Below are 22640 nucleotides of genomic sequence, written 5' to 3' on the forward strand. Positions count from 1 at the left end.
CCCCCCCCCCCCCCCCCCGCGCTTCCGTCTGACTGCCTCAGTCTCTTTTTTTCTGTTTTTCCCATCCTCCCGAGTCACCACAAAAGATTCCTTCATGTATCCACATGTAGTAGTCTTGTACTCTATCTTGCTATAATGCTGATTCTGATTCTGTTTCTGATGCTTCCTAAAGTGAAGTGTGCGCATGCGCTAATGTGCAAGCTGCCTGTTGCTCTGTCTTGGTCTTACTACTGGTGCTACTGTGACACAGAGTTTCCCTTCTGGGATCAATAAAGTATTTCTGAATCTGACTTAACAGCTAGATTTTACCGGGCAACATTGTACATTTTACTCCACCACATTTTGGGCTGGGCAAAATATCAACATTATATCATTGTGATTCATGATTAGATATGGTCACGCTGCATTACAGTAGTGTACTTTTCCAAACATACACTGTTCCTTTACCCACTTATACATGTTCCTGACGATTATTTATAAAAAATCTCATTGTGTTAATATTTTATGAAAGCACTAATAGGCAACCCTACAAAATGGGTGGATATTGATATTGAGGTACGGGGTTAAAAAAAAATCTTGTGATTTGCAACCCTGTCTCCAACAATTGTTGTTATGGAAGGTTGATGAATGGTTGACCCAAAATGCAGAGGCGTACACGGTGGATAGATTGAATGAAAAACTCAAAAATGCACAAAAAACAAAGGAGACCAGGAAGGCAAAACCGGGTAATTCAAAAATCAGGAACAAGTAAAATAGAAAGCAAAGGAACACTTGCACATACTGGAAAGAGTTACAAACATCAATACTAACTGGAGACACCGCAAACACAGCAGCACTACAAGGATCTGACATGAGCAAGGGGAACACCAAGACTAAATACAGAGGGTAACGAGGTAACAAGAGGCAGCTGACACCAGGGCTGGGAAACAGGTGAAAGACATAGGGTAATCACAGGGGCGGGAAAACTAAGGCAGGAAATCCAATTAAACAAAACGGCACAGAAAACAAGACTATCACAATAAAATAGGAAACAGCACATATACAAGACAAGACCAAAACTAATATAATCACAAGACAAGACAGAAAACCAGGCTAAGAAATTAAGACAGGAAAACAGACTACCACAATAAGACAAGACAAAACACCCAAACCCCAAAAAGTACATTCCTGGCTGATGGGCATACTGAGTGCTGGGGTTTGCATCCTGAGTCTTATATGAGGTTAGGGTTAAGCAAAAAAATCACTTTGATTGGTGATTTGAGTTAGGCCATGTTAAAAGGTTAACACGTCATGTCTTTTGGTTCAAGTCAGTGTTGACATTTTCTGTAAGAAACCAAGACCTGTCGGGTTTCCCTAATCTTAACCCAGTGCTGTGAGGGCTAAAACATACCCATCAAAACATGTAATCCTGCTCTAGTTGATAAGAGCATTTATTACAGAAAACAAATGTGTTTTGTATCATGATTTTGGACTTGCCAAAAACATTAAAGGGGTGGTTTTATGAGGTACTTTTCATACTCAATGTATTACCAAGAGTAGAGAAGCAGACCGGAGTACTGACACAGAAACAATGTACAGCTGTAGACAGGGCAGCAGCAAAATGTATTTTAATTCCCCAAAAGAAGCTGTTGAAGTAGTGTCGCACTGACAGATCTACAGTGGGGATCGAAAGATTGGGCACCACAGGTAAAAATTTGTATTAATGTGCATAAGGAAGCCAAGAAAAGATGGAAAAATCAAGAGTCGTGAACAGAAGGTTTTGCCATGGCCTTCACAATCTCATGACCTAAACATGAGATGAAAATCTATGGATAGATCTTCAAAGAGCAGTGCGTGACAGACAGCCCAGAAATCTCAAAGAACTAGAAGACTTTTGAAGGAAGAATGGGGGAAGATACCTCAAACAAGAATTAAAGACTTTGTTTTGTTATTTTGAAAGTGTAAATGATGGAAATAAAATCTAACTTTTTGTGAAATATTACACAAATGTCAAATCTGTCATTTGATGCCTTTAGGAGATTTTTCCATCTTTTCTTGGCTTCTTTATGCACATTAATACAAATTTTTACCTGGGGTGCCCAGACTTTTGAGCCCCACTGAATCTCCACAGCGCTGTGGAGTAAGGTCTGGGCTGTTTGCATTTCTTTAAACCAATCACAGTTGTCTTGGGCAGCTAGCTTAGCTCCGGTCGCAGGCGTCGGTGGCTCTGCGAAATCGGGAAGGAACTTGTTTTGGTGCAACATTTGCAACCCGCAAAAGAAAATGCCACATTCAATATTCAAATGAAGTTAACTGTTCACGCAAAGTGAGCTCTTAAAATAAGCTGGATACATGGTGAATTGATTTTTTTAGGCAGCTAAAATACGTTTTTGCGTCTGCTCCCATTCACAGCTAAGTGAGAAGGAGAGAGGTGCATAAACAGAACAGAAATGGAAAAAGCTTTTTTCTTCATGATTGCTTATTCCGACCTAGCAGTCCTTAATACACTAAATCAACTTGCAAGCCTTCATTTCTGCGCTTGTGTGCTTGTCACAGTGAGTGCTGCTGTTTGCTCAGCCACTGCCAGCCAGAGTTCACTCCCGGTAAGTAAGTAAATATGTGAGCAGTGGAAGCCGAGCGCTTTCTGATCACAGCCATCAGAGCCACAAAACACACAGAAAACACACACACTCGTTTTACAAAATTGTTATATCAATGTATAATGTATTCCCATTACCTCTGTCTATGTACAAAGTAAACATATTTACAGCGTGATCTTTCTCTGAGTGCTGCCGACAGTCTAATTTGGGGTGAAACTAAACATTCTTGCTCAATCTGTTTACATAAGATGTGTTTCCTTTGAGCCGTGATTCCGAGAGGGGGCAGGAAATAGAAGCCCGTATTCATTTCCTTTAAAATGACTCACTCATTTCTCTCATATATTATCAGGTGGGACATGGCTTACTGTATTTAGTGTGTGCTTTTGTTTTCATGGCATCTATTAACATCTGCCCTGTGTTGGTGGAAAGCCTTCATTAATGTATTTGCTGTCAGCACACAGGGCGGAGAGAGAGATAGTCACGTGTACAGACATTAATCAGAGAAAGAAAATACCTCATCTTCTGCAGTTAGAAAAAGGCATTTCCTTCCTTGGCTAGGAGCCACAGAGCTTTCAACAGTGATTACTGAACATTTCCCTAAGCGAACAAGCCTCATAGGCAAAACATTAAAAACGAAGAGAAAAAGCTTTTGTGCGCCCCAAAGTGAAGAACACCAGTATGACCTCCTAATCACATCAGAAGGCAACGTCCCGATTCCCGAGGGATATAAAGAGCGGTGCTCAGGTGTGAGGAGTAATACATTTCAATTTGTAGAAGTAGTACCTTTGCTGCCTGAGGCTTCAGTGGAGTTGGGAGGTAAGAGGAGTTATTTTAAGAGACCAGTCATTCTCCCATAGACAATATTAGTTGACCAGTAGAGATGAAACTCTCCTGGGTGGACTCATCAATAGAAAAGTTGCTTTACAAAACACCTGGTTCTCGATTAAAGAAAATCCTAATTAGGATTATTTTTGGTCAATATTGAAATCACGATTATTTTACATGATTACTCATTGACTTTTGGAAAGACTGATGGAATTTAACCCTTGTATGTTGACCCATTTCAAATTTTTACAAGAAGAAAAATGGTTTTTCTACCTAAAAATCAATGGCCTTACCTTATTTTTGGTGATAAACATGTATTCCTGGCTCAATTCAGAAGATTATTCTAGACATGACCACTTCTGTCTTTTCCATGATAAGACTGATCACATAGTGGATTTTTAATATGAATTATAACAAATCCCACTTCCATTTTTAATTGTGTTCTAGTAGAGACTGATTGCATTCCCTAAACATGTATATTATCTAAATTGTTTGAACTTGAGATAAAGACAATATTTGTTAATAGAGTTTGAAATACATTTTTTTTCAGAATTGTTTTTAAAACCCCAAATATTTTTCATTTCATTTCATTTCATATATTTATTATACAGGAAAGTTAGAAAAAGTAACATTACATTACAATACAAAAACGGGCCTGACTCAGTTTAAAAACTGGTTTTCAGCAGGTTCCTGTTCTGCAGAAACATAGAACATGGTTACAGCACGTCATAACAGACATTAATACAAGACATTGATATAAAAATAATGGATTTTTGACAAATGAAATCCACAATACACTTACATAAGGACAAAAAACATTTATACAAAACATCATCAGGGCTGGACAAATAAGGTCAGTGCAAACAAGGCTTGGACAATAAATAAACTAATTTTTTAATGTGTGCAAGTGTAACTATTAAAAAGGAGCCGTTTGTATGCCTTTTTAAAATGCGTGATAGTTGATAATGTTCTGATTTGATACGGAATGTCATTCCAAATCTTTGTATATGTGTAAAAAAAAGATTTCTGACCAAAGTTGTTTTTGTATGAGGGAACTGGGATAAGTGCCTGTGAAACCGACCTAGTGAGGCGACATGTCACGGGTCTATTTAACCCGAAGGATACAAGAGGGTCACTAAAGTAAAGACAATACAAGGGTTACAAGACATCTTTCCCATCATAGTCACAAGACAAAATAGGAGTTTACTTTTTGCAAAATAATCATTTCTCTCAATAGTTCTGTTTTTGTGATTGTTAGGAGCCAAAATCGTAATATTGATAAATTGCAAAGCTCTTAGCCTGTGTACATCCAAATGTAGGGAAAGATGTACACGTAAGGAACATTCCGTTTCCGGTGCCACCAACAGCAAGCTAAAGCTACCGATTACCCTTAGTGGAAACCTGATTAAGGATTACACACTTATGGAAAACGACACTGGAGCTAATGTTGGATATCTGAGTACAGTGAACTACACACATCTTCCCCAACTTTTCAGACCCTCTTAGCAACTTTAGTTCTAAAAAGCGACACATTTTGTGCATCAGACCATCAGGGGAAAAGAGAGATATTATATCGTAATTCATTCCTGTGCATGCCGCTCAAAGTCTCATGGTTTGAAATCATGCATGGCACGGAAGGTTCCCCTGCTTAAACCAGCACATGTTGAGGCCCGTCTTAAGTATGCCAATGACCATTTGGATGATCCAGAGGAGTCATGGGAGAAAGTCATGTGATCAGATGAGACCAAAATAGAACTTTTTGGTCATAATTCCACTAACCGTGTTTGGATTGTGTTGAATTTTCCTGCCGTCACTTTGTCCTCTGTGACTGTCTACATCTAGAAACTAAGCTGCGCGGTGCAGGGAACAACTGACTGGCACATGATCACACAGCGGTTAATGGAGCGGTAGATAGGCTTTGCAAAAAAACCAGGAGCGTTCTATGAAATGGCGCTAAAATAAAAATAATCGCTCGATCATGCAAATTTGATTGTGGGAAGTCAAAATCGTGATTGCGATTAAAATTTGATTAATTTTGCAGCCCTAACCTGCAGCCATGTATTGCGAGATTTTAGGGAACAACCTCCTTCCCTCAGTTAGAGCATTGAAGATGAGTCAAGGCTGGGTCTTTCTACATGACAATCACCCAAAGCACACAGCCAGGAGAACCAAGGAGGGCATCTGGGAGAAGCATATCAAGGTTCTGGTGTGGCCTAGCCAGTCTTCAGACCTAAACCCAATAGAGAATTTTTGGAGGGAGCTCAAACTTTGTGTTTCTCAGCGACAGCCCAGAAACCTGACTGATCTAGGGAAGCTCTGTGTGGAGAAGTGGGACAAAATCCCTTCTGCCGTGTGTGCAAACCTGGTGATAAACTACATGAAACGTTTGACCTCTGGAACTGCAAACAAAGGCTACTGTAACAAATTTTAACATTGATTTTCTCAGGTGTTCAAATACTTATTTGCAGCTGTATCATACAAATAAATAGTTAAAAAACCATACATTGTGATTTCTGGAACTGTCGGGTTTCTGTAAATAACATCCCAGAGTCTAGACCTTGCTCTTTTATGGAAAGCTCAAAGAGATAACTGTTATTGTGATTTAGCACTATATAAATTAAATTGAATTTAATATAGTTACGGAGTGAGGAGTCGCAGCGTCTGCCTTACCCGGCCCACCTGCTTCTCGTCATAGCTGTCAGATTTTTCTATGATGTAATCAATAATATAATAAAACTAGAGAGAGGCAGGGCAGTACAGCCGGACCAGGCTCCTCTTTTTACCCTGTCTCTTAGTTATGCTGTAATAGTTTTAGACAGCTGGGGGAAATTCCTTTGACACACTAAGCTCCTCTCTACTCTATCTTTCTATTTGTGTGCATCCATGTCCCAGAAATGCTTGTTTCTAACCTAGGTCTGGGGAGTCACTCCCCGGAGTCCTTATGTTCTTCTTCCCCCAGCATGTTTCCTTGGATCAGGGAGGCTTGAAAATCATGGTTGCAGCTGTCGCCATGGTCCCGCTACACGTTCTGCGATGCCCTCTTACATCCTGCTACGTTGTGCGGTACCCTGCAATGCCATGAACTACTACAAAGAACTACTACAGACTACTAGTTTCTGTGACTGTTATCACCACTATTCATTTTAACTCCAACCGGTCGTCAGACACCGCCTACCAAGAGCCTGGGTCTGTCCCAGGTTTCTTCCTAAAAGGAAGTTTTTCCTTACCACTGTCGCACTGTTCCTTGCTCTGGAGGAAACTACTAGAACTGTTGGGTCCTTGTAAATTATGGAGAGTGGTCTAGATCTCCTCTATCTGTAAAGTGTCTCGAGATAACTCTTGTTATGAATTGATACTATAAATAAAATTGAACTGAATTAACGTTGCTAGATAGCAAAAGGTAGCATGGCAACATAGCTAGGCCGGCACCAATAGCCTCTGTCTGCCAATATCTCTGATGAAGTACACTTCTTAGAAAATACTGATACCAGGGACATGTCCAATGTTGTCCTTTAGTTGCATGTAGTAGTTTCTCCTACATGGCGAGCAGCCACCAGCCTGGTTTGCATCACTCCACGAAATGTGAGACTCACAAATCCGCAGGCTATTAAAAGTTGGCAAACTATTTAACAAGCCTGTATCAAAAAGAACTGGGCTTAACTGGGCCACCATTAATTTCCACAAACAATTTGGCAGCAGGTTGAAAGCTCCTACTCCCACATTATGCCTCGGGAGGAGGGGGGGGGGCATGCCTGTCAGAACACATCAGCCTAATTCATAAAGGCACAGAACAGCAAGAGAATACAACTTAGAATCAGGAGAACAGGAATAGAGGGGGAACATACTTACAGTGTTATGTAACAAGACAAAGCACAGGATGTCCCTACGTGACTTAAATAGCCAATGTAGGCCTAGTGGATAAAAAACAACCCATGTATGCAAATACACAGCCTTTTCACTGCTACTGAGGGGCTGATCAGGAGAGGGGGGGGCTCAACACTAAACAGCTTCCCATTGTTTACCAGTGGAGTACTCTCTGCTCTCCAGAATTCCTGGGGAGCCACTTCACTAGCAATGTGCTGGCCACTTTCTCCGGCTCTGTTCACTGTTGTGCAACACATTTCATAACGCCAAAACAGCAGAGAGCACACCACATCTATGCAACTATACAGGTTTTCATTAATTACGGGGCTGAAAAGGTCTTGGGGTCCAATAAAAGCAGTCTTTTTTTTTATAAATTCCATCTGGCATTGTGCAAATTTGTTTGTTTAAGATTGTTTTTTGGGCATTTTTAGGCCTTTATTGACAGGACAGCTGAAAAAATGAAAGGGGAGAGAGGGAATGACACCCAGCCAAGGGCCACAGGTCGGAGTCAAACCCCAGGGCCCTCTGCGCCAAGAAGCAAACCTCCACCAACTGAGCTATCCGGGCGCCCCATTGTGCAATTTCTAATTCCAAACCACATAGATCAGCAAGAACTGAAAATCTTGGCTTCAGAAGACACCAGGTGTCAAAGAAAGCGCCATCAATGCCAAAGATAAAAATTGCAAAACAACATAACACAATCTGTTAATGCTCTATATGTTGCATGGTAAACATTAATTTCAAATCTGTCTCAAGTCTTCCAAATGCCAACACAAGCTTTAGTTAACGAATACATATGAACATTCTTCCACATACCTTGCTCAGAGGCTGATTCCAGAGGTGATGCAGTGACGGAGTAAAGGAAGAAGAAGAGCGTGATGAGAGCGGCAGCCATGGTGTTGAGCTGTGGAGGAAACATGTGGCGAATGTTAGTTTCTCAGTGCAGTCCCCCCAGCTGATCTGCATGAAGGCCCAGCCCACTACCACCCTTGAACACTCCTTAACTTTTTCAGGGGAAAGGTTGAGTACACCCCTTGATAAAACTCCATAGAGTCACAGAACTGTGAAGCACTTTAGATACTAGCATTGATCAATGGTTGAATTTTGGTTGTTTTTGAAACCCTGCCCCAGTGCATGAAAGCAGCTTACTGTACCGGATTCTACATTGTAACATTCAGCCCCAGAAATTCTGTTCCCACTTTGCAAATATTTTGGCGAACTCTTAAAATCTGACCTCTTCAGGACAGGAAACCAAGAAAGCACGTTTTGCATTTCAAACCTGTTAAGTTAAATTAACCTGCTCCAAGAAGGTTTGTCTTTTTTTTGGCTTGTTTGTCTTTCAGCAGGATTATGGGAAAACTACTGACCCAATTCAATGAAACTTGGTGGGAGGGTGTAGCATTGGCCAATGGAGAACTCAGCAAATTGTTGATCTGATCCGAGTACGGGGCGGACACAAATTCTTCTTCACTTTTGTTAACATTGAGAGATGCACTTCAACTTATTTGACTGCTTCAGCTTCAGAGACGCCTGCAACCTAATTTTCTTTATCATCGTCATATAGTTTGGATCATTTTAAACTCTCCAAAAACTCAACAGGAATTTCAAATTTGTCAACTGCAATTTTTCAGCACAAACAAGAACATGCATTTCTTCAGCAAAGGGAGGGCTCTCCATTATGTCATAGCTTATTTTACATGTCTTTGGAATAACATGACAAATAAATCCAAGTGATGAATAATAGTACATCTCACTTAATGGACAGCAGACAGGACCAGCAAGTCTAACTCAGTGTCTGAGCATGTTTTATTCACATTCACACTGTTTATCTTCCTGGAGAGACATGTTTTGTGCTAAACATCCATCTCCAGCCAACAGTGCTGGGTTCCTGCCAGCACATGGGAAACTATCCGTACACTCTGGGCCATGTTTAGATGTTGTTTACTGAGCCGTGTATAGATTAACATCATTGTAATCTTGTAAAGCAGATTTTGTCAAACCTAAAGTTTGCAATTAGATTTCCTAAGGCATTTCTGAGCCTAACTTATCAATTAAAATGTCTTTATTTCAATGACAACTTGACAACTGTCTAATCGCATTATGATTACTTCATGGTCTAAAAATAAAATGCATGTAAAAAGGCGTTAACAAAGGAACAAGTCACTAAAGGCATTTTCAAGAGAGTTTACGTGACAATAGATACAATTATGTGTCCAAATGTGTATCAAATTTTCTGGACCCCAACATAAGAACACTGGATTTTTGGGCCAGATATTATTGAAAAGATCTTAAACACATATGAAACTCTTAGCAATGACCCTTAATAGGGAAGCAAAAGTGGTCACTCTTGCCCCCTAGTGCTAAACAAATTAGCTGATGAATTTATGAACTGATAAATTGATTACACGCTGATTTGTAATCCGGAAGCTTTTGACGGAGTCTTTGCTCTTGTTAGGTCAGCACATTGGCCTTGACCTACTGCCACTTTGCTCGTTTGAAAGCCATGATGTCTCTTTCTCATGAGCGGGCCAAACTCTCTGGGCGGGCAAAGGAGAGAAAGTGGAGGTAACCTTGCTCCTTAAGAGGTCATAACGAGCAAGATTCCAGATCGGCCCAGCTCAGCTTTTATTTTCTTAACGGCAGAGCAGGACACCCAAGGCTCAGTTTACACCTATCTCCATTTCTAGCAACTGGGGGACCATACGCAAGCTGGGGGAATTAATATTAATGTTTAAAAAACACAAAAAGTAAAACTTTCATGCCATAGGACCTTTATCATAAGGTTACTGTAACCACGCTCAGTGGCACTACCATGACTGGCTGGTTTGAGCAACCTACGACTCAGCGTTGTGTGTAGAATGAAGAATGATGAGCGGGGGACTAGTTAATCTTCATGTCGCGATGGGCTCGTTTATTATCTGAATTGGAACAGAGTATGTACTGGTCAGTCATTCAGTTTGCTCACAGTAGCTTACATGTAGCCCACATGGCCATGACTCTCATATCTGGCAATGAATACACAAATGCCATTCACACTGAAATAGGTTGTGTTAGTTTCTGATGACAATTTCATATTGGACTGGGAAAAACTAGGCCTAATTGATTATGTGTGTGTGTGTGTGTGTGTGTGTGTGTGTGTGTGTATATATTTACTACCATATCACAACAGATTTAAAATTGGAGTTGTGCTCTAACCCGTAAACTAAATATCCCTCTTGCATTTCTGTGTCATGTTTTCTATTTATATGGAAATGCAAAGACTGCAAAATGTTCTGGAGAGGTGTCCAGCACTTTTTCAAATGGAAGAGGTTTAAACTATGTTTATATTCTCGTTCATTTGGTATATATAACAGATTTTTTAGTAATTTGATTACAGCTTTTGCCACTAATTTAAAAAGTTTTATCAGTTATTAATCCCAAACTCGTTATATTGGTAGGTGCTTTTTGAAGAGGACTGAACATGTTTTAAATGTCATGTTGAACTCAGGACACAGAATTTACAGTGTCACTTATTTTACACACTAATGGATTTGTCTTCCCAAAAAGTTAATGTCTGCAATCTTAAACAGTGCTTCTAATATAGCTTTAATAATTATTTGATAGAACATATGGTCTGACTCATTAAAAAAAATTATATACATTATATATATTGAGAGAATTTAAAATGCCAATTTGCCACACATATGCGGTATATGTGATTGGCTTAATTTATGGTAAATATTTATAGTACTTGAAGTTTATTCTTCAACTCTCGTCTATACAAACGTGGAATGAATGAGTCAGTCTATTATGTAATACTTCTTTCATCCCCAATAAATTTTACAATATCCTGCCTCATTACAAATCTTTGTGACAACTCTATAATAGCCAAACATGAAAGCTACTAGCCAAATATGTATATGTGTTTATATATATTTAGAATAGTGTCTGTCTGATAAATTGGGATTGGATTACTTCAGAAGTGTCAGTCAGTCTCTGTGTTACGCTCAATATGCAATATACAAAAAAAACAAACAAAAAAACATTACATAATCTTTCACTACTTGGTTTGGATTAAGTGGAGGCTAAATTCACAACTATATGCATCTCCAAGGATACGGCCAGGACTGAGAATGACAATGTTCATTTTCACCAACATTTGCTTTGCTGTAGTCACGGCATTCTCACTCTGTAATCTCTGCTCACCACTGCTGGTCTGTTGAGGACAGACAAGCATTTAAAATCTCTGTCTCACGCTGATAAGACACACTAACAGACACATTTACCCTCATAGCTGCAGACGCCACAACTTCTGCTCAGATAAACATGTCTGGACTTAACACATTCAGAGACTATGCAAGGCCATGACATAAGGTTTAGGAAAACTTTTTAGTACAATTTCTAAATGTACTGTATTGCCATTTAGTCCTTGTTTCTTTATATACAATGATACTTGCAAGAAATACTGAATAAAACAATATTGGTAAAACTTTATAATAAGGGTACGTGAATTATCAGGAATTAACGCAGTACTTCATTCATGAAAAAGCATGCATCATTAATCATAAGCACTAATCATATTTTATTTATCCATGTTAAAGACGGACCAGGCCAGCACTATATTTGAAGTGCCACTAACATGATGACGTTTTCTAGTCAGAAATCAGGATTATTGAAATACCTTAATGGATGTTTTAATTAACGTATTGTTCGTGGATTAAGTCATGCATGAGATACTATTAATCCTTTTGCATTACTGAAAGTTCATGAACTATTCCAAATTATTATTTTTTTTAGTCACTGTTCCAATATCTTTTATTGTGGCGGTCCGTCAGACTCAGCCTACTAAAAAGGAGGTTTTTCACACTGTTGTTTGCTCTGGAGGGAACTACTAGAACTGTTGGGTTCTTGTAAATTATAGTGTGGCCTAGACCTGCTCTATCTGTAAAGTATCTCGAGATAACTCTTGTTATGAATTGATACTATAAATAAAATTGAATACTACGTGAATTAATTCATTCATGCACCCTTGTTATAAAGTGTTGGTACAGTTTTAACAATCCATCTTGAATCTTAACCGTGTTTTTGCAAATACAGCCCCAAACCATCCTTGATAACTGGACTAAACAATGGAATTTTAATCGTAAAGTTTTTGTTTACGTCACACACTTGAAATATTGAGTTACTTTGTTTTTTTGGTTACTTGGAGACAGCAGAACAAGCTGGAAACTTTGACACATTATCACCCTATATGTGTTGCATTCACCCATACAGCAGACAAAAATCAATATTAACGTTCATTACCATCTAACATGTATCATTTTCTGTGCACTTGATCAAGTTCAATACTCATTCTTCTTTTCTGGTTTGGTCATCTGGGATAAATATATGACACTATGACAACTAAAAGCCGTCAAACGATGCAGTTGATGTAAATGTAACATGTCAATGTCCATTATGGATTAATCTACCAAACATACTTTGTCAGTGAAATGTCAGAAAGCAGCAAAACATGCCCATTACAATATCTTTAACTTTAAAGTTACGTCCTTAAGAATGTGTGGTTTTGTCTGAGCAACAGAGTTATTCACTGTACAATCACATGGGACAAAGACAAAGTGCAAATACACAATTAAGAAGCTGGACAAAGAGAAAGTTTGGCATTTTGATTAGAAAATTACATACGATATTGCAGAATATTTCTTGAATTTATATTAATTTATATTAAAATGAAAATTGTATTCATTTATTCTGTATACTAATATTTAAAATAGCATATTCCAAGAAATAAACAGATAGTATGTCCCTTTAAATTGTACCATAATAAAGCAACTTAACTCATGAATTAGTCAAACTCACACATATCACGTGCAAGACTCATGGAGCCAGTTGCCTAGATATAAAGCTTAAAAGCTCTAACACGTTACATACAACAACAACAAAAGCTGCCTTCACTACTTGGTTAATATTTCAGTGTATGATTATGAGTAAAACACTATCTAATGTTGGTACACACCAGGTTCACACACACACACACACACACAAACATACGTGGGACCAAACTTACCGCTGTTGTGGTGAAGTGGACGGACGACTGCTCTCCGTCCTAAAGGTCCCGCACGTTCCCTTGAAAACACTGTAGCCTAACAACATCGAAATCTCAGACACACACACACACACACACGCACACACACACACACACGCACACACACACACACACGCACACACACACACACACACACACACACACACACATATAGACGTGGGACCAAACTTACCGCTGTTGTGATGAAGTGGACGGACGACTGCTCTCCGTCCTAAAGGTCCCGCACGTTCCCTTGAAAACACTGCAGCCTAACAACATCGAAATCTCAGACACACACACACACACGCGCGCGAATTAACTCCAAAATCTTCTAAACAAACCGCTGACACCCGCTTAAAAACCACCGGGAATGTGTTTATCCGAAGTCCACGCAGGCAGCAGGGGGGGCGGGTAACGCTGTCGAAGAATCCCAGCCTTACTCACCGGCTGACGGTCTGAGTCTGTGTGCGGAGCCGTAGCAGCAGAAGCACAGCTGGAACAGTCTCCCTGGCTATGCTAAGGCATAGAGAATGACGCCATCTGTTGGTGGAGTCTAGTTACTGCAGGGAAAACAACCAGCAGAACTCCAGGACCATTACAAAACACAAATACTTCCATGTTTATATAGACCTGTCAACGTCTGTGGAAGAATGTCTCTGTTTACTAGGCTACTGTAGCTAGGCTAGGCTAACTTTAAAAGATCAACTAGCCTACTGCATTGTTCTACCGTGAACTCTTGTCTGCGTAATAGCAACGCTCCTCCAGAGCATTTCTCAGCCTGTAGAGTCAAATTTCAGGTCTCTGTTCATGTGGGTCTCAGCCACTGTGTCAGAACTTGTTTTTGACAGACTGTAGGGACCACCCACACACTCTCCACATGCTTTGCATAGCACACACACAGTTTTTGTTGTCTAACCCTCCCCAGAAGAGCACTAAAGGAAGGTCTGGCTACTCCACATATGGGAGGAAAACAGGAAAACGTGTGTGTGCGTGTGTGTGTGTGTGTGTGTGTGTGTGTGTGTGCGTGTGTGCGTGTGTGTGCATCGGCGTAACGAGTCAACACCGGGCCCTTAAACTGGATTATCAAGGCGACCCCCCCTCCTACAGCACGTGATGACAGCACAATGTCCACTAGTAGACTACCCTGAATGGGACAGGACAGGATCATAGAGACAAAGCATATTAGATATGATGTCTGACGCGCATCACAACAACAAAAACACTGGTGAATGCGCACAACAACACATGAAAACACACTAGTGCAGTCCCTCCAGGATCTAGGTTGCTGCAGCTTGAAATGCCTGATTTTGCAGGAGTTTTTTGTATGTTGGTCTACTATGAACATGGCTGGTGGATTTAAAACAAACAAAATTATAATTTATTGAGTTAGTAACATTGTTTGTAAGAAACTAAAAGGAGAATATAGAAAATAAATGGTGGTTGTTGAGCCAAAGACCCCTTGACAGAAAGAGAAACAGAATAGGGATTATTATTATTGTGTAAAATAAAAAAATGGAAGTTTATCAAATTGAGTTACACATTAAACTAGGTCTATAATAATATATTGGCAGCACAAAACCCTTATACATTACTTTTTTGAGTACAATTACTATGCTATTGAAATAATAATTGTTGTCATGATTTTTATAAAATCATGTTTTAATATTAAACATACCTGTGGCACAGTTATGCTGATGTTTATCTGTGGACGGCTACATTAGTACCTATAGGCCAGTTAGCATATCATAAGTGTTTTTTTCACAAATAGGCTGATTTATATTAGCTAATAACATGTTAACCCTTGTGGTGTCTTCCCATTAACATGAACTTGTCCTTCCAGGTACAAAATTGAATTTTTTGGGGGCTTTTCTGATGTTTTTGTCATTTTGTTCTGATTTATTTGTCACTTTTTCCATGCATTCTGTGCTTTTTTTAACCCTCATGTTGTCCTTGGGTCAAACTAACCCGTTTTCAGTTAATTTTTTAGTTTTTTTGTCACAAAAAATGGGCCGTCGAAATAAGACAACGTTTAAAATATCAAAAACCTTTGGAAAAAACACCAAAATCGTCAAAAAATGATAAAATGACAAAAAAAGTTGGACAAAGTGATAATAATATTGAAAAAAGTTGACCATGGTTGACAGGAGGACAACACAAGGGTTAAAACTTGAGCTGGTTTAGTCGTAGATTTTACACTTATTCTTGAAATTCAGGGTTAAAAAAACAAATTTTTATCAAATTATGCATACGCTTTTAGTTAAAAAGGCAGAAATTATGAATTGTTTTGATTAATAGTTAGGATCAGAGGATGTGGAGTGGATCACAGATGGTATATGTCAAAGTTTAGTCTGGATAAATAATTCAAATTCTATAGGATTACATAAAAACACCCAAACAATTCAATGAAAGTAATCATTGATTTTACCTGAAGAACGTTGCTTGGAATCACCCATGACAATAGGGGCAAAAAATCTAATATTTCGGATGTAAAACACTTTGAAACGGGAGGACAACACAAGGGTTAAAGGCATTTTAGGGTAAAGTTTCTCCCTAAAAGGAGTTTTTACTCTCCACTGTCACACTAAATGCGAGCTCCTGTGGGAATTACAAATATTGTTGGGTCATTACAAATGATAGAGTGTGGTCTAGACCTACTCTACCTGTAATGTGTCTTGAAATAACTCTGAATTGATACTTTAAATACTTTCATTCAATTCAATTTTATTTAGTGTTACACTTTAACAACTGGGAACTCGAAGATAGTCAGGCGTTGCCAGACCTGTCTCCCCGGTGTTTTGAAGTGGTGAATTTATGGCAATATAGTGTCTATATGATCTAGTGTCAGCAAAAATGGCTTTTAATTTAGTTTCCTCTAAGCCAGTGTTTCCTGAACTTAGGGTCGGGACCCAAAATGGGTCGCAGACCTGTTTTATTGGGTCGCCAATAAAATGCATTTCAATCTTATGTGAATGAATGATCTTTTTTTGCTACACTGGTCTGTTCAGCTCAGATGCAAATGTTAATGAAAGCAAGTGAGAGTGGTCATTTTTAATGATTCTACCTGTTATCTTTCAGGCATTTAAAGGGAACCGAGCAGCGCTGAAGGCATCAATATAATGGAATAAATATACTTCATATACATTTAAATTCATGGTTTGTTCCGTCTTTTGTCCACAGTTTAAAAATGTAGATGTTACAAGGATTCATGGTGTATTTTTGTAAATTTGGATCCCGGGGAGACACCAAAGTTCTCTTTTGGGTCTTGAGCTGAAAATGTTTGGGAACCACTGGTCTAAGCGAAATGATCAGAGTGAATTTGAGCTCTGCTTTGTTGTGAAGGGTAGGGTTAGGTAGACACGGAAGTGCCAGCATTAGGGCAGACATTTTCTACCCCTGTCTTTTAGTTTAATATTCAACGCTGTTGTTATTTCAAACCCCAAATTCATCGGGTACCCAGGAAACCAAGTGTGAAGTAGACTGGATGAACGGTTCATGAGGTATTTCAGACAGAAGACAGACCACCCACACACACACACACACACACACACACACACCCACACACACACACACACACACACACACACACACACACACACACACACACAATCTTCCCGATGTGGTTGATCACTGTCTTTAGTTTTTTTCTGTTGTTGCTGTTGCATTCACTTGTATTATATTCCTTTGGACACATCACATGTTGCTGTTAATTTCTTGTACTACACTGTAACTTTTAACAATTTTAATCTTTTTAGGTAAAGCACTTTGAATTGCCCTGTTTCTAAAATGTGCTATTCCAATAAATCTGCCTTGCTTGAAATCTTTTTTATTATTATTACAAATAAAGATGGGGCTTGTGATTGGGGATTTTTCTGACCTTTTGTCCAAATCATGCAGACTCAGCAGGACCTTATCCAGGAAAAACAGTTGTGATGCAACTAGTCCTGTCCCACTCCAATCACGTTTCGTCTTGTCCCCTTCAACACACACCCCCACACACACAAACACACACACAAACACACAAAAACATGATTATCCAAATTGTTACTGAAAGGAACTGACCTTGGAACGAAGCTGTGGGAAAGAACACTGGGTTTGTGTTACTGACTCGCTGAATCTGCTTGCTCGGATTAGAGTTTCCTCAGCAGAGGAATTCCTGAACTCTGGGATCTATTGAGTAATCCTCCCCCCCCCCCCCACACACACACTCCCTGCTGATTATATGACCCAATGTTCCAGTGCTGGACCAGACTAAAGGACCGGACTCTATGCAGCACACCATGAAGGTACTGTAAACCCTACAACATGTACATGTCTACCATTCAGATGTAGTTTGGAGGATTTTTTCATTTCTAGCTCGTCCGAGTTTGTACATTCATAGTTGAATGCAGTGATGGAAGGAGTACTGTATTCAGATATATACTTATAGTAATAGTATTAAAAGTTTAAGTACGCGGTGCAGAAAAACCCTCACATTTAAGAGAGTGGAAACGATCCAAACAGTTCTGTCGAAGTGTTTAATGGTCTAATCATTCCAGCTGGACTCATAGGTTGTTGTATTATTGGGTAGTTTAATCTACAATAATACATCTTGCATGCGTTTGTGTGCAGTAACTAGTAACTTAATCTGTCAGATTATTGTAGCGGAGTAAAAAGTAGATTATTACTCTCTGAAATGTGGTGGAGTAGAAGTAGAAAGTGGCATGAAAAGAAAAGACTTGAGTACCTCAAATGTGTACAGTGCTTGTAGTAATTCAAGAAAAGTTTGTTCAGAAAAGATTTTCCAGAATGAAATAAACAAGGATATAAGGGCTTTTCCTGCATTCTTCCACAACTAAAGAGTCAACAGAACATTCTAGTGTTGTAATAACTCTCAGATTTCATCAGAGTTTTCACGACTCACTCACATTTGTTAAAACAACACTACAACTTCATTTTGTGGCACAATTTAAATGCTGAAAATTTACATTGTTGAGAATTTAGGTTTTTATAGCCTGGCCTTGTTATAAAATGGCATTTTACAGTGTACAGTCTGGTAATGATCCAGAATAATCAGATATTCTTGGAGAAACTAGGACCTCTATTCATGGTGAATAATAAGTAATTTCCTCATGTCATAATGATAACTGCTGCCAATAATTTCTTTGATAACCCTCCTGTTGCCGTCTGGTCAAATTGACCCGTTGGCCTATATCAATGTTATTTTTAATTCCCCCAAATTACATGATTGATTCCACAGCACGATCGTTGGCAAGTACAAATCTCAAATTTCATTAATTTTGGGAAGTCTTATTCAATTTTATATAATAATTTAAAAAAAATTGAAGTGGTTTTGAAAATAGTATTGAGTAAAAGTTAGTCCATATAATTCCTAATTTCTGCTCTCTAACTCAAACATTAGGTATTTTTTCCTCTAAATGAGGTTTATTGACCATAAATTTAAAAAACAACTGTAAAACTAAAGTTAATAAGTTAGTGGGACATAGTGTTGAAAATGTCGAAAAAAGGGACAAGAACGTAAGAAAAAGTTAAAAACTATTTTAAATTTAGGCGAGAAGACAACAGAAGGGATAAAAGAATTTATTTTCATAATGCTTTTGTCTTTTGAATATTTTTCTTTAACACGATCAAGATTGAGTTAACCGTGTTCTTGCTTCTTTGTGTCCAGTTCCATTTGGTTGCAGCTCTGTCTTGTTGGACATTTTTGGTCGTCTTTGTGTCTCCAGTTTGGTAGGTGTACACACATGAACCACACACGCTGTCATCACATCTTACCCCACTATTATAATATAATGCACTCGTGGTATAAAAAGAAACTGTCGCAATTTTGTTAACCAGCATGTTAGTTAGCAGTAATTAGCCTGGGTCTATGTTACTGTTAACTAGCATGCCAGTTAGCAGTGGTTAGCCTGTGTCTATGTTAATGTTAACCCGCATGTTAGTTAGCAGTAATTAGCTTGCGTCTATGTTAATGTTAACTAGCAGACCAGTTAGCAGTAAATAGCCTGTGTCTATGTTAATGTTAACCAGAATGTTAGTTAGCGGTAATTAGCCTGTGCCTGTGTAAATGTTAACAAGCATGTTAGTTAGCAGTAAATAGCCTGTGCCTATGTTAATGTTAACAAGCATGTTAGTTAGCAGTAATTAGCCTGTGCCTATGTTAATGTTAACTAGCAGGCCAGTTAGCAGTAATTAGCTTGTGTCTATGTTAATGTTAACCAGCATGTTAGTTAGCAGTAATTAGCCTGTGCCTGTGTAAATGTTAACTAGCATGTTAGTTAGCAGTAATTAGCCTATGCCTATGTTAATGTTAACTAGCATGTTAGTTAGCAGTAATTAGCCTGTGCCTATGTTAATGTTAACTAGCATGTTAGTTAGCAGTAATTAGCAGGTGCCTTTGTTATCTCCTTGAATATGCCTACGCTCTCCGTCTCTGCTGATTGAGAATGATTGAGATTTCTCTTGCACAGCTACCAGAAGAATTACAACTTTCAGACAGGTTGCTCACGTCCCATCTACGTCAGTAACGCTCAGTATCACCGGGAAAGAGCTTTTAATAGACTTCACTGGTCTCCGTCCAGAACAACGGGATCTGTTGGTCCACTTCTTTAACTGTCTATGAGAAATATGGCGCTCTTATACTTTGTCATCTCACTTCCTGCTTTGCTACCGTCATTACTACTACGACCACTAGAGTGCTACGTGCCACTATAAACCTATATACAGGCCAAACTTGCTGCTTGAACAAACAACTTATCGGACATTTCTTTAGAGAGATAACAGTCTCAACGGATAAGTCTCAGTTCATTCTCAAGAGAGGAAGATATAAATGTTACATAAATGGGGTTTAATAACGTTCATGTTCATTCCCCTCAGCTGTCAGCAGCCTGTGAACTGCAGATGGGGACCTTTTGGAGAGTGGTCCGAGTGTGATGGGTGCTCCAGTACAAAGGTACACACAGATACTCGTACTGTACTTGGGGGGGGCATTGTATTATATTCGTTGCCTATAGATGTGGATCAAACCCAAACATACCCAAACATAACTCTTAACCTAACATTAACTGTAAAAGTTCAATATTATTTTAGGGTTAAACCCTTTGAAACCCAACAGCAAATGGCTAACCTTGTAGACTATAGACTATAAAAATAATGAATGAAGCTTACGGGTCTAAAAAATGGAGTCAATGAGAAAGTGGCTTATCCCTGCATTCTATCTAATTTCCTGCAGAGGGCGGCTCCTCTGGTTGCAAAAACAAGTCAGTTTTCATAGAAATCTGGGGAAATTACCCTACTTCTCACTTGATTTACATCCTCAATAAACATTTTTTATAATGAGTTTCTGATCTCATTCTTCTTTAATACAGCGTGAAGCAGGCATAGCTATGCACAGACATGTCAATCTTGCTTAGCGATGCTAACCCTGGCACTGTGGACATTTAAATAGCCATGAACTGGATTTTCGGTGTTGTCCATGTTTTTTTGGGTGTTTTCACTTCAAGGTTAATTAACCTCGGGTCAAATTTGGTCCATTTTCAAAATGTTTCTATATCAGAAATGTGGGTTTCTTCCAACCAAATTGTCAAAAATAAAAAATAAAAATAACTTTATGGATTGTGCTCTACAATGCTCATAACAAGTAAAATAAATAATCAGTACATTACTTTCAATACGTTTGGTTTAACTAAATTTTATAGCATTGGAAAAATTATAAAGGAACGCTACAAAAATGGAAAAACTCAGAAAAAGCGAAAAAAGGTAGCGAAAAAAACAACAAAAACTTCAAAAAGCGCAGAAGAAAATGGATACAAATATTGGAAACCAAAGTGACAAAAGTTTAGAGAAAAGACAACCAAATAGTTTTAACTTTAAATGTATACCCAGAAAAACTAAAGTTGCAGGTCAGCGGGATGACAACACAAGGGTTACATTAAAAATTTTGAATTTCCATACCCGCTGAATTTCCACTGGATGACTGGCTTCAGAAGGGTTTAAAATTAGCAACTTTAGCTCTTTAGCGTTTAGCTTAGCACAGCGCCATTGAAATCATAAAAAACACCGGTTTGACCGCGTCGCCCTCCCCTACTCCACCCGACCCTGCTCCACCCTCTCATCCTAAAACATATTGTACAGACATCTTCTCTCAGTGTGTGCCTTCCATTGTGGCCATTAATAGATGCCATAATTACATAAAAGCAGTAAATAAAGTCTAATAATTCCAATGTTCATGTGTTCTTTCAGGTGCAGACTCGCCATGTGGAGGTGTACGCCCAGTTTGGGGGTCAGCCATGTTTAGGAGAAGCCACACATACGCAACCATGTGTCCCACAGAAAGGATGTCCTCTGGCAACAAACTGTGGAGACAGGTTCCGCTGTACCTCCGGTATGTTGCAACATACATCATATTTAAGAAAAGTTGCCTCAGCTATTTTTTCCACAACATTACTATGAATTAAAATGTTCATCACATAACAAAAGTGCCACAATGCTTATTTATTTATTTGAGTTTTTTTATTATTATTTAGGCTAAATTAGGTTAATATTGGTTTTGATTAGCTTTTCACTTGATATGGGAAATAAAATTTAAAAAGACTTTACAGATATAATGAAACAGGCTGTCCTCATTCACCTAGGATAAGTAATGCACAGAAAATCAGAAGCCACTGTATCTTACATTGACCACTGGCGTTCGTTGTTATTATAAGTGACTTTCATAAGTTACCTTCTAAATTTACTTCTACGTAACTATGTCACGTTCAATGTGAAATACTAACGTACAGAAAAACGTAGGCTATTTCAACCCAACCATGACCGTGTTTTCTAACCTTAAAGTGGAAATTAGAGCCCGACTCATAATGGACTTTTAAGGCAGATACCGATGTGTGGTTATTTAAAAATCCGATATTCCGAGATATTGGGAGATATATATTTAACAAAAAAAATTCAGAAACGCGTTACAAAACAGATTTACCTAACATTAGTTATTTGTAGTTATTTGAGTTCTCACTAACATAATATAATAATTTTGTTATCACAGAGCAGAGGAACATCAATATATATCAAAGTTCTCATAAATAAAAATATTTAAAAATACAAACTTAAGATATGAAACTTAAAGTCTGTTTAACAAAAACACAATAGCAACAAAAAAATATTAAGTAGTATTGCCAACAGGGACATTGTAGGGCGTCCTCTGGTGGACAGACTATTCAACACCAACATTAACAGGGACTCTGTAGAGCGTCCTCTGGTGGACAGACTATGCAACACCATCACTAACAGGGACGTTGTAGAGCGTCCTCTGGTGGACA

General features: G+C 38.7%; 2 protein-coding genes across 2 annotated transcripts in view; one reads left to right on the plus strand and one right to left on the minus strand.

The window, feature by feature from the left end:
• Window positions 1–13465, minus strand: part of ghrb (growth hormone receptor b) — a 25164-nt gene extending 11699 nt beyond the window's left edge. The window contains exons 1-2 of the mRNA XM_034896338.1: window positions 13315–13465; window positions 8085–8173 (exon numbers count right to left, since the gene is read on the minus strand). Of these exons, the coding sequence (XP_034752229.1) occupies window positions 8085–8173; window positions 13315–13400 (175 nt within the window). The 5' untranslated portion in view covers window positions 13401–13465. The remainder of the gene's footprint in view (window positions 1–8084; window positions 8174–13314) is intronic.
• Window positions 13466–17442: 3977 nt separating this feature from the next.
• The window catches only part of c7b (complement component 7b), an 18560-nt gene continuing 13362 nt past the window's right edge, over window positions 17443–22640 (plus strand). The window contains exons 1-4 of the mRNA XM_034895565.1: window positions 17443–17615; window positions 18998–19059; window positions 20206–20281; window positions 21571–21712. Of these exons, the coding sequence (XP_034751456.1) occupies window positions 17598–17615; window positions 18998–19059; window positions 20206–20281; window positions 21571–21712 (298 nt within the window). The 5' untranslated portion in view covers window positions 17443–17597. The remainder of the gene's footprint in view (window positions 17616–18997; window positions 19060–20205; window positions 20282–21570; window positions 21713–22640) is intronic.

Source organism: Etheostoma cragini, chromosome 16 (genome assembly GCF_013103735.1).
Source record: "Etheostoma cragini isolate CJK2018 chromosome 16, CSU_Ecrag_1.0, whole genome shotgun sequence".
Taxonomy (NCBI): domain Eukaryota; kingdom Metazoa; phylum Chordata; class Actinopteri; order Perciformes; family Percidae; genus Etheostoma; species Etheostoma cragini.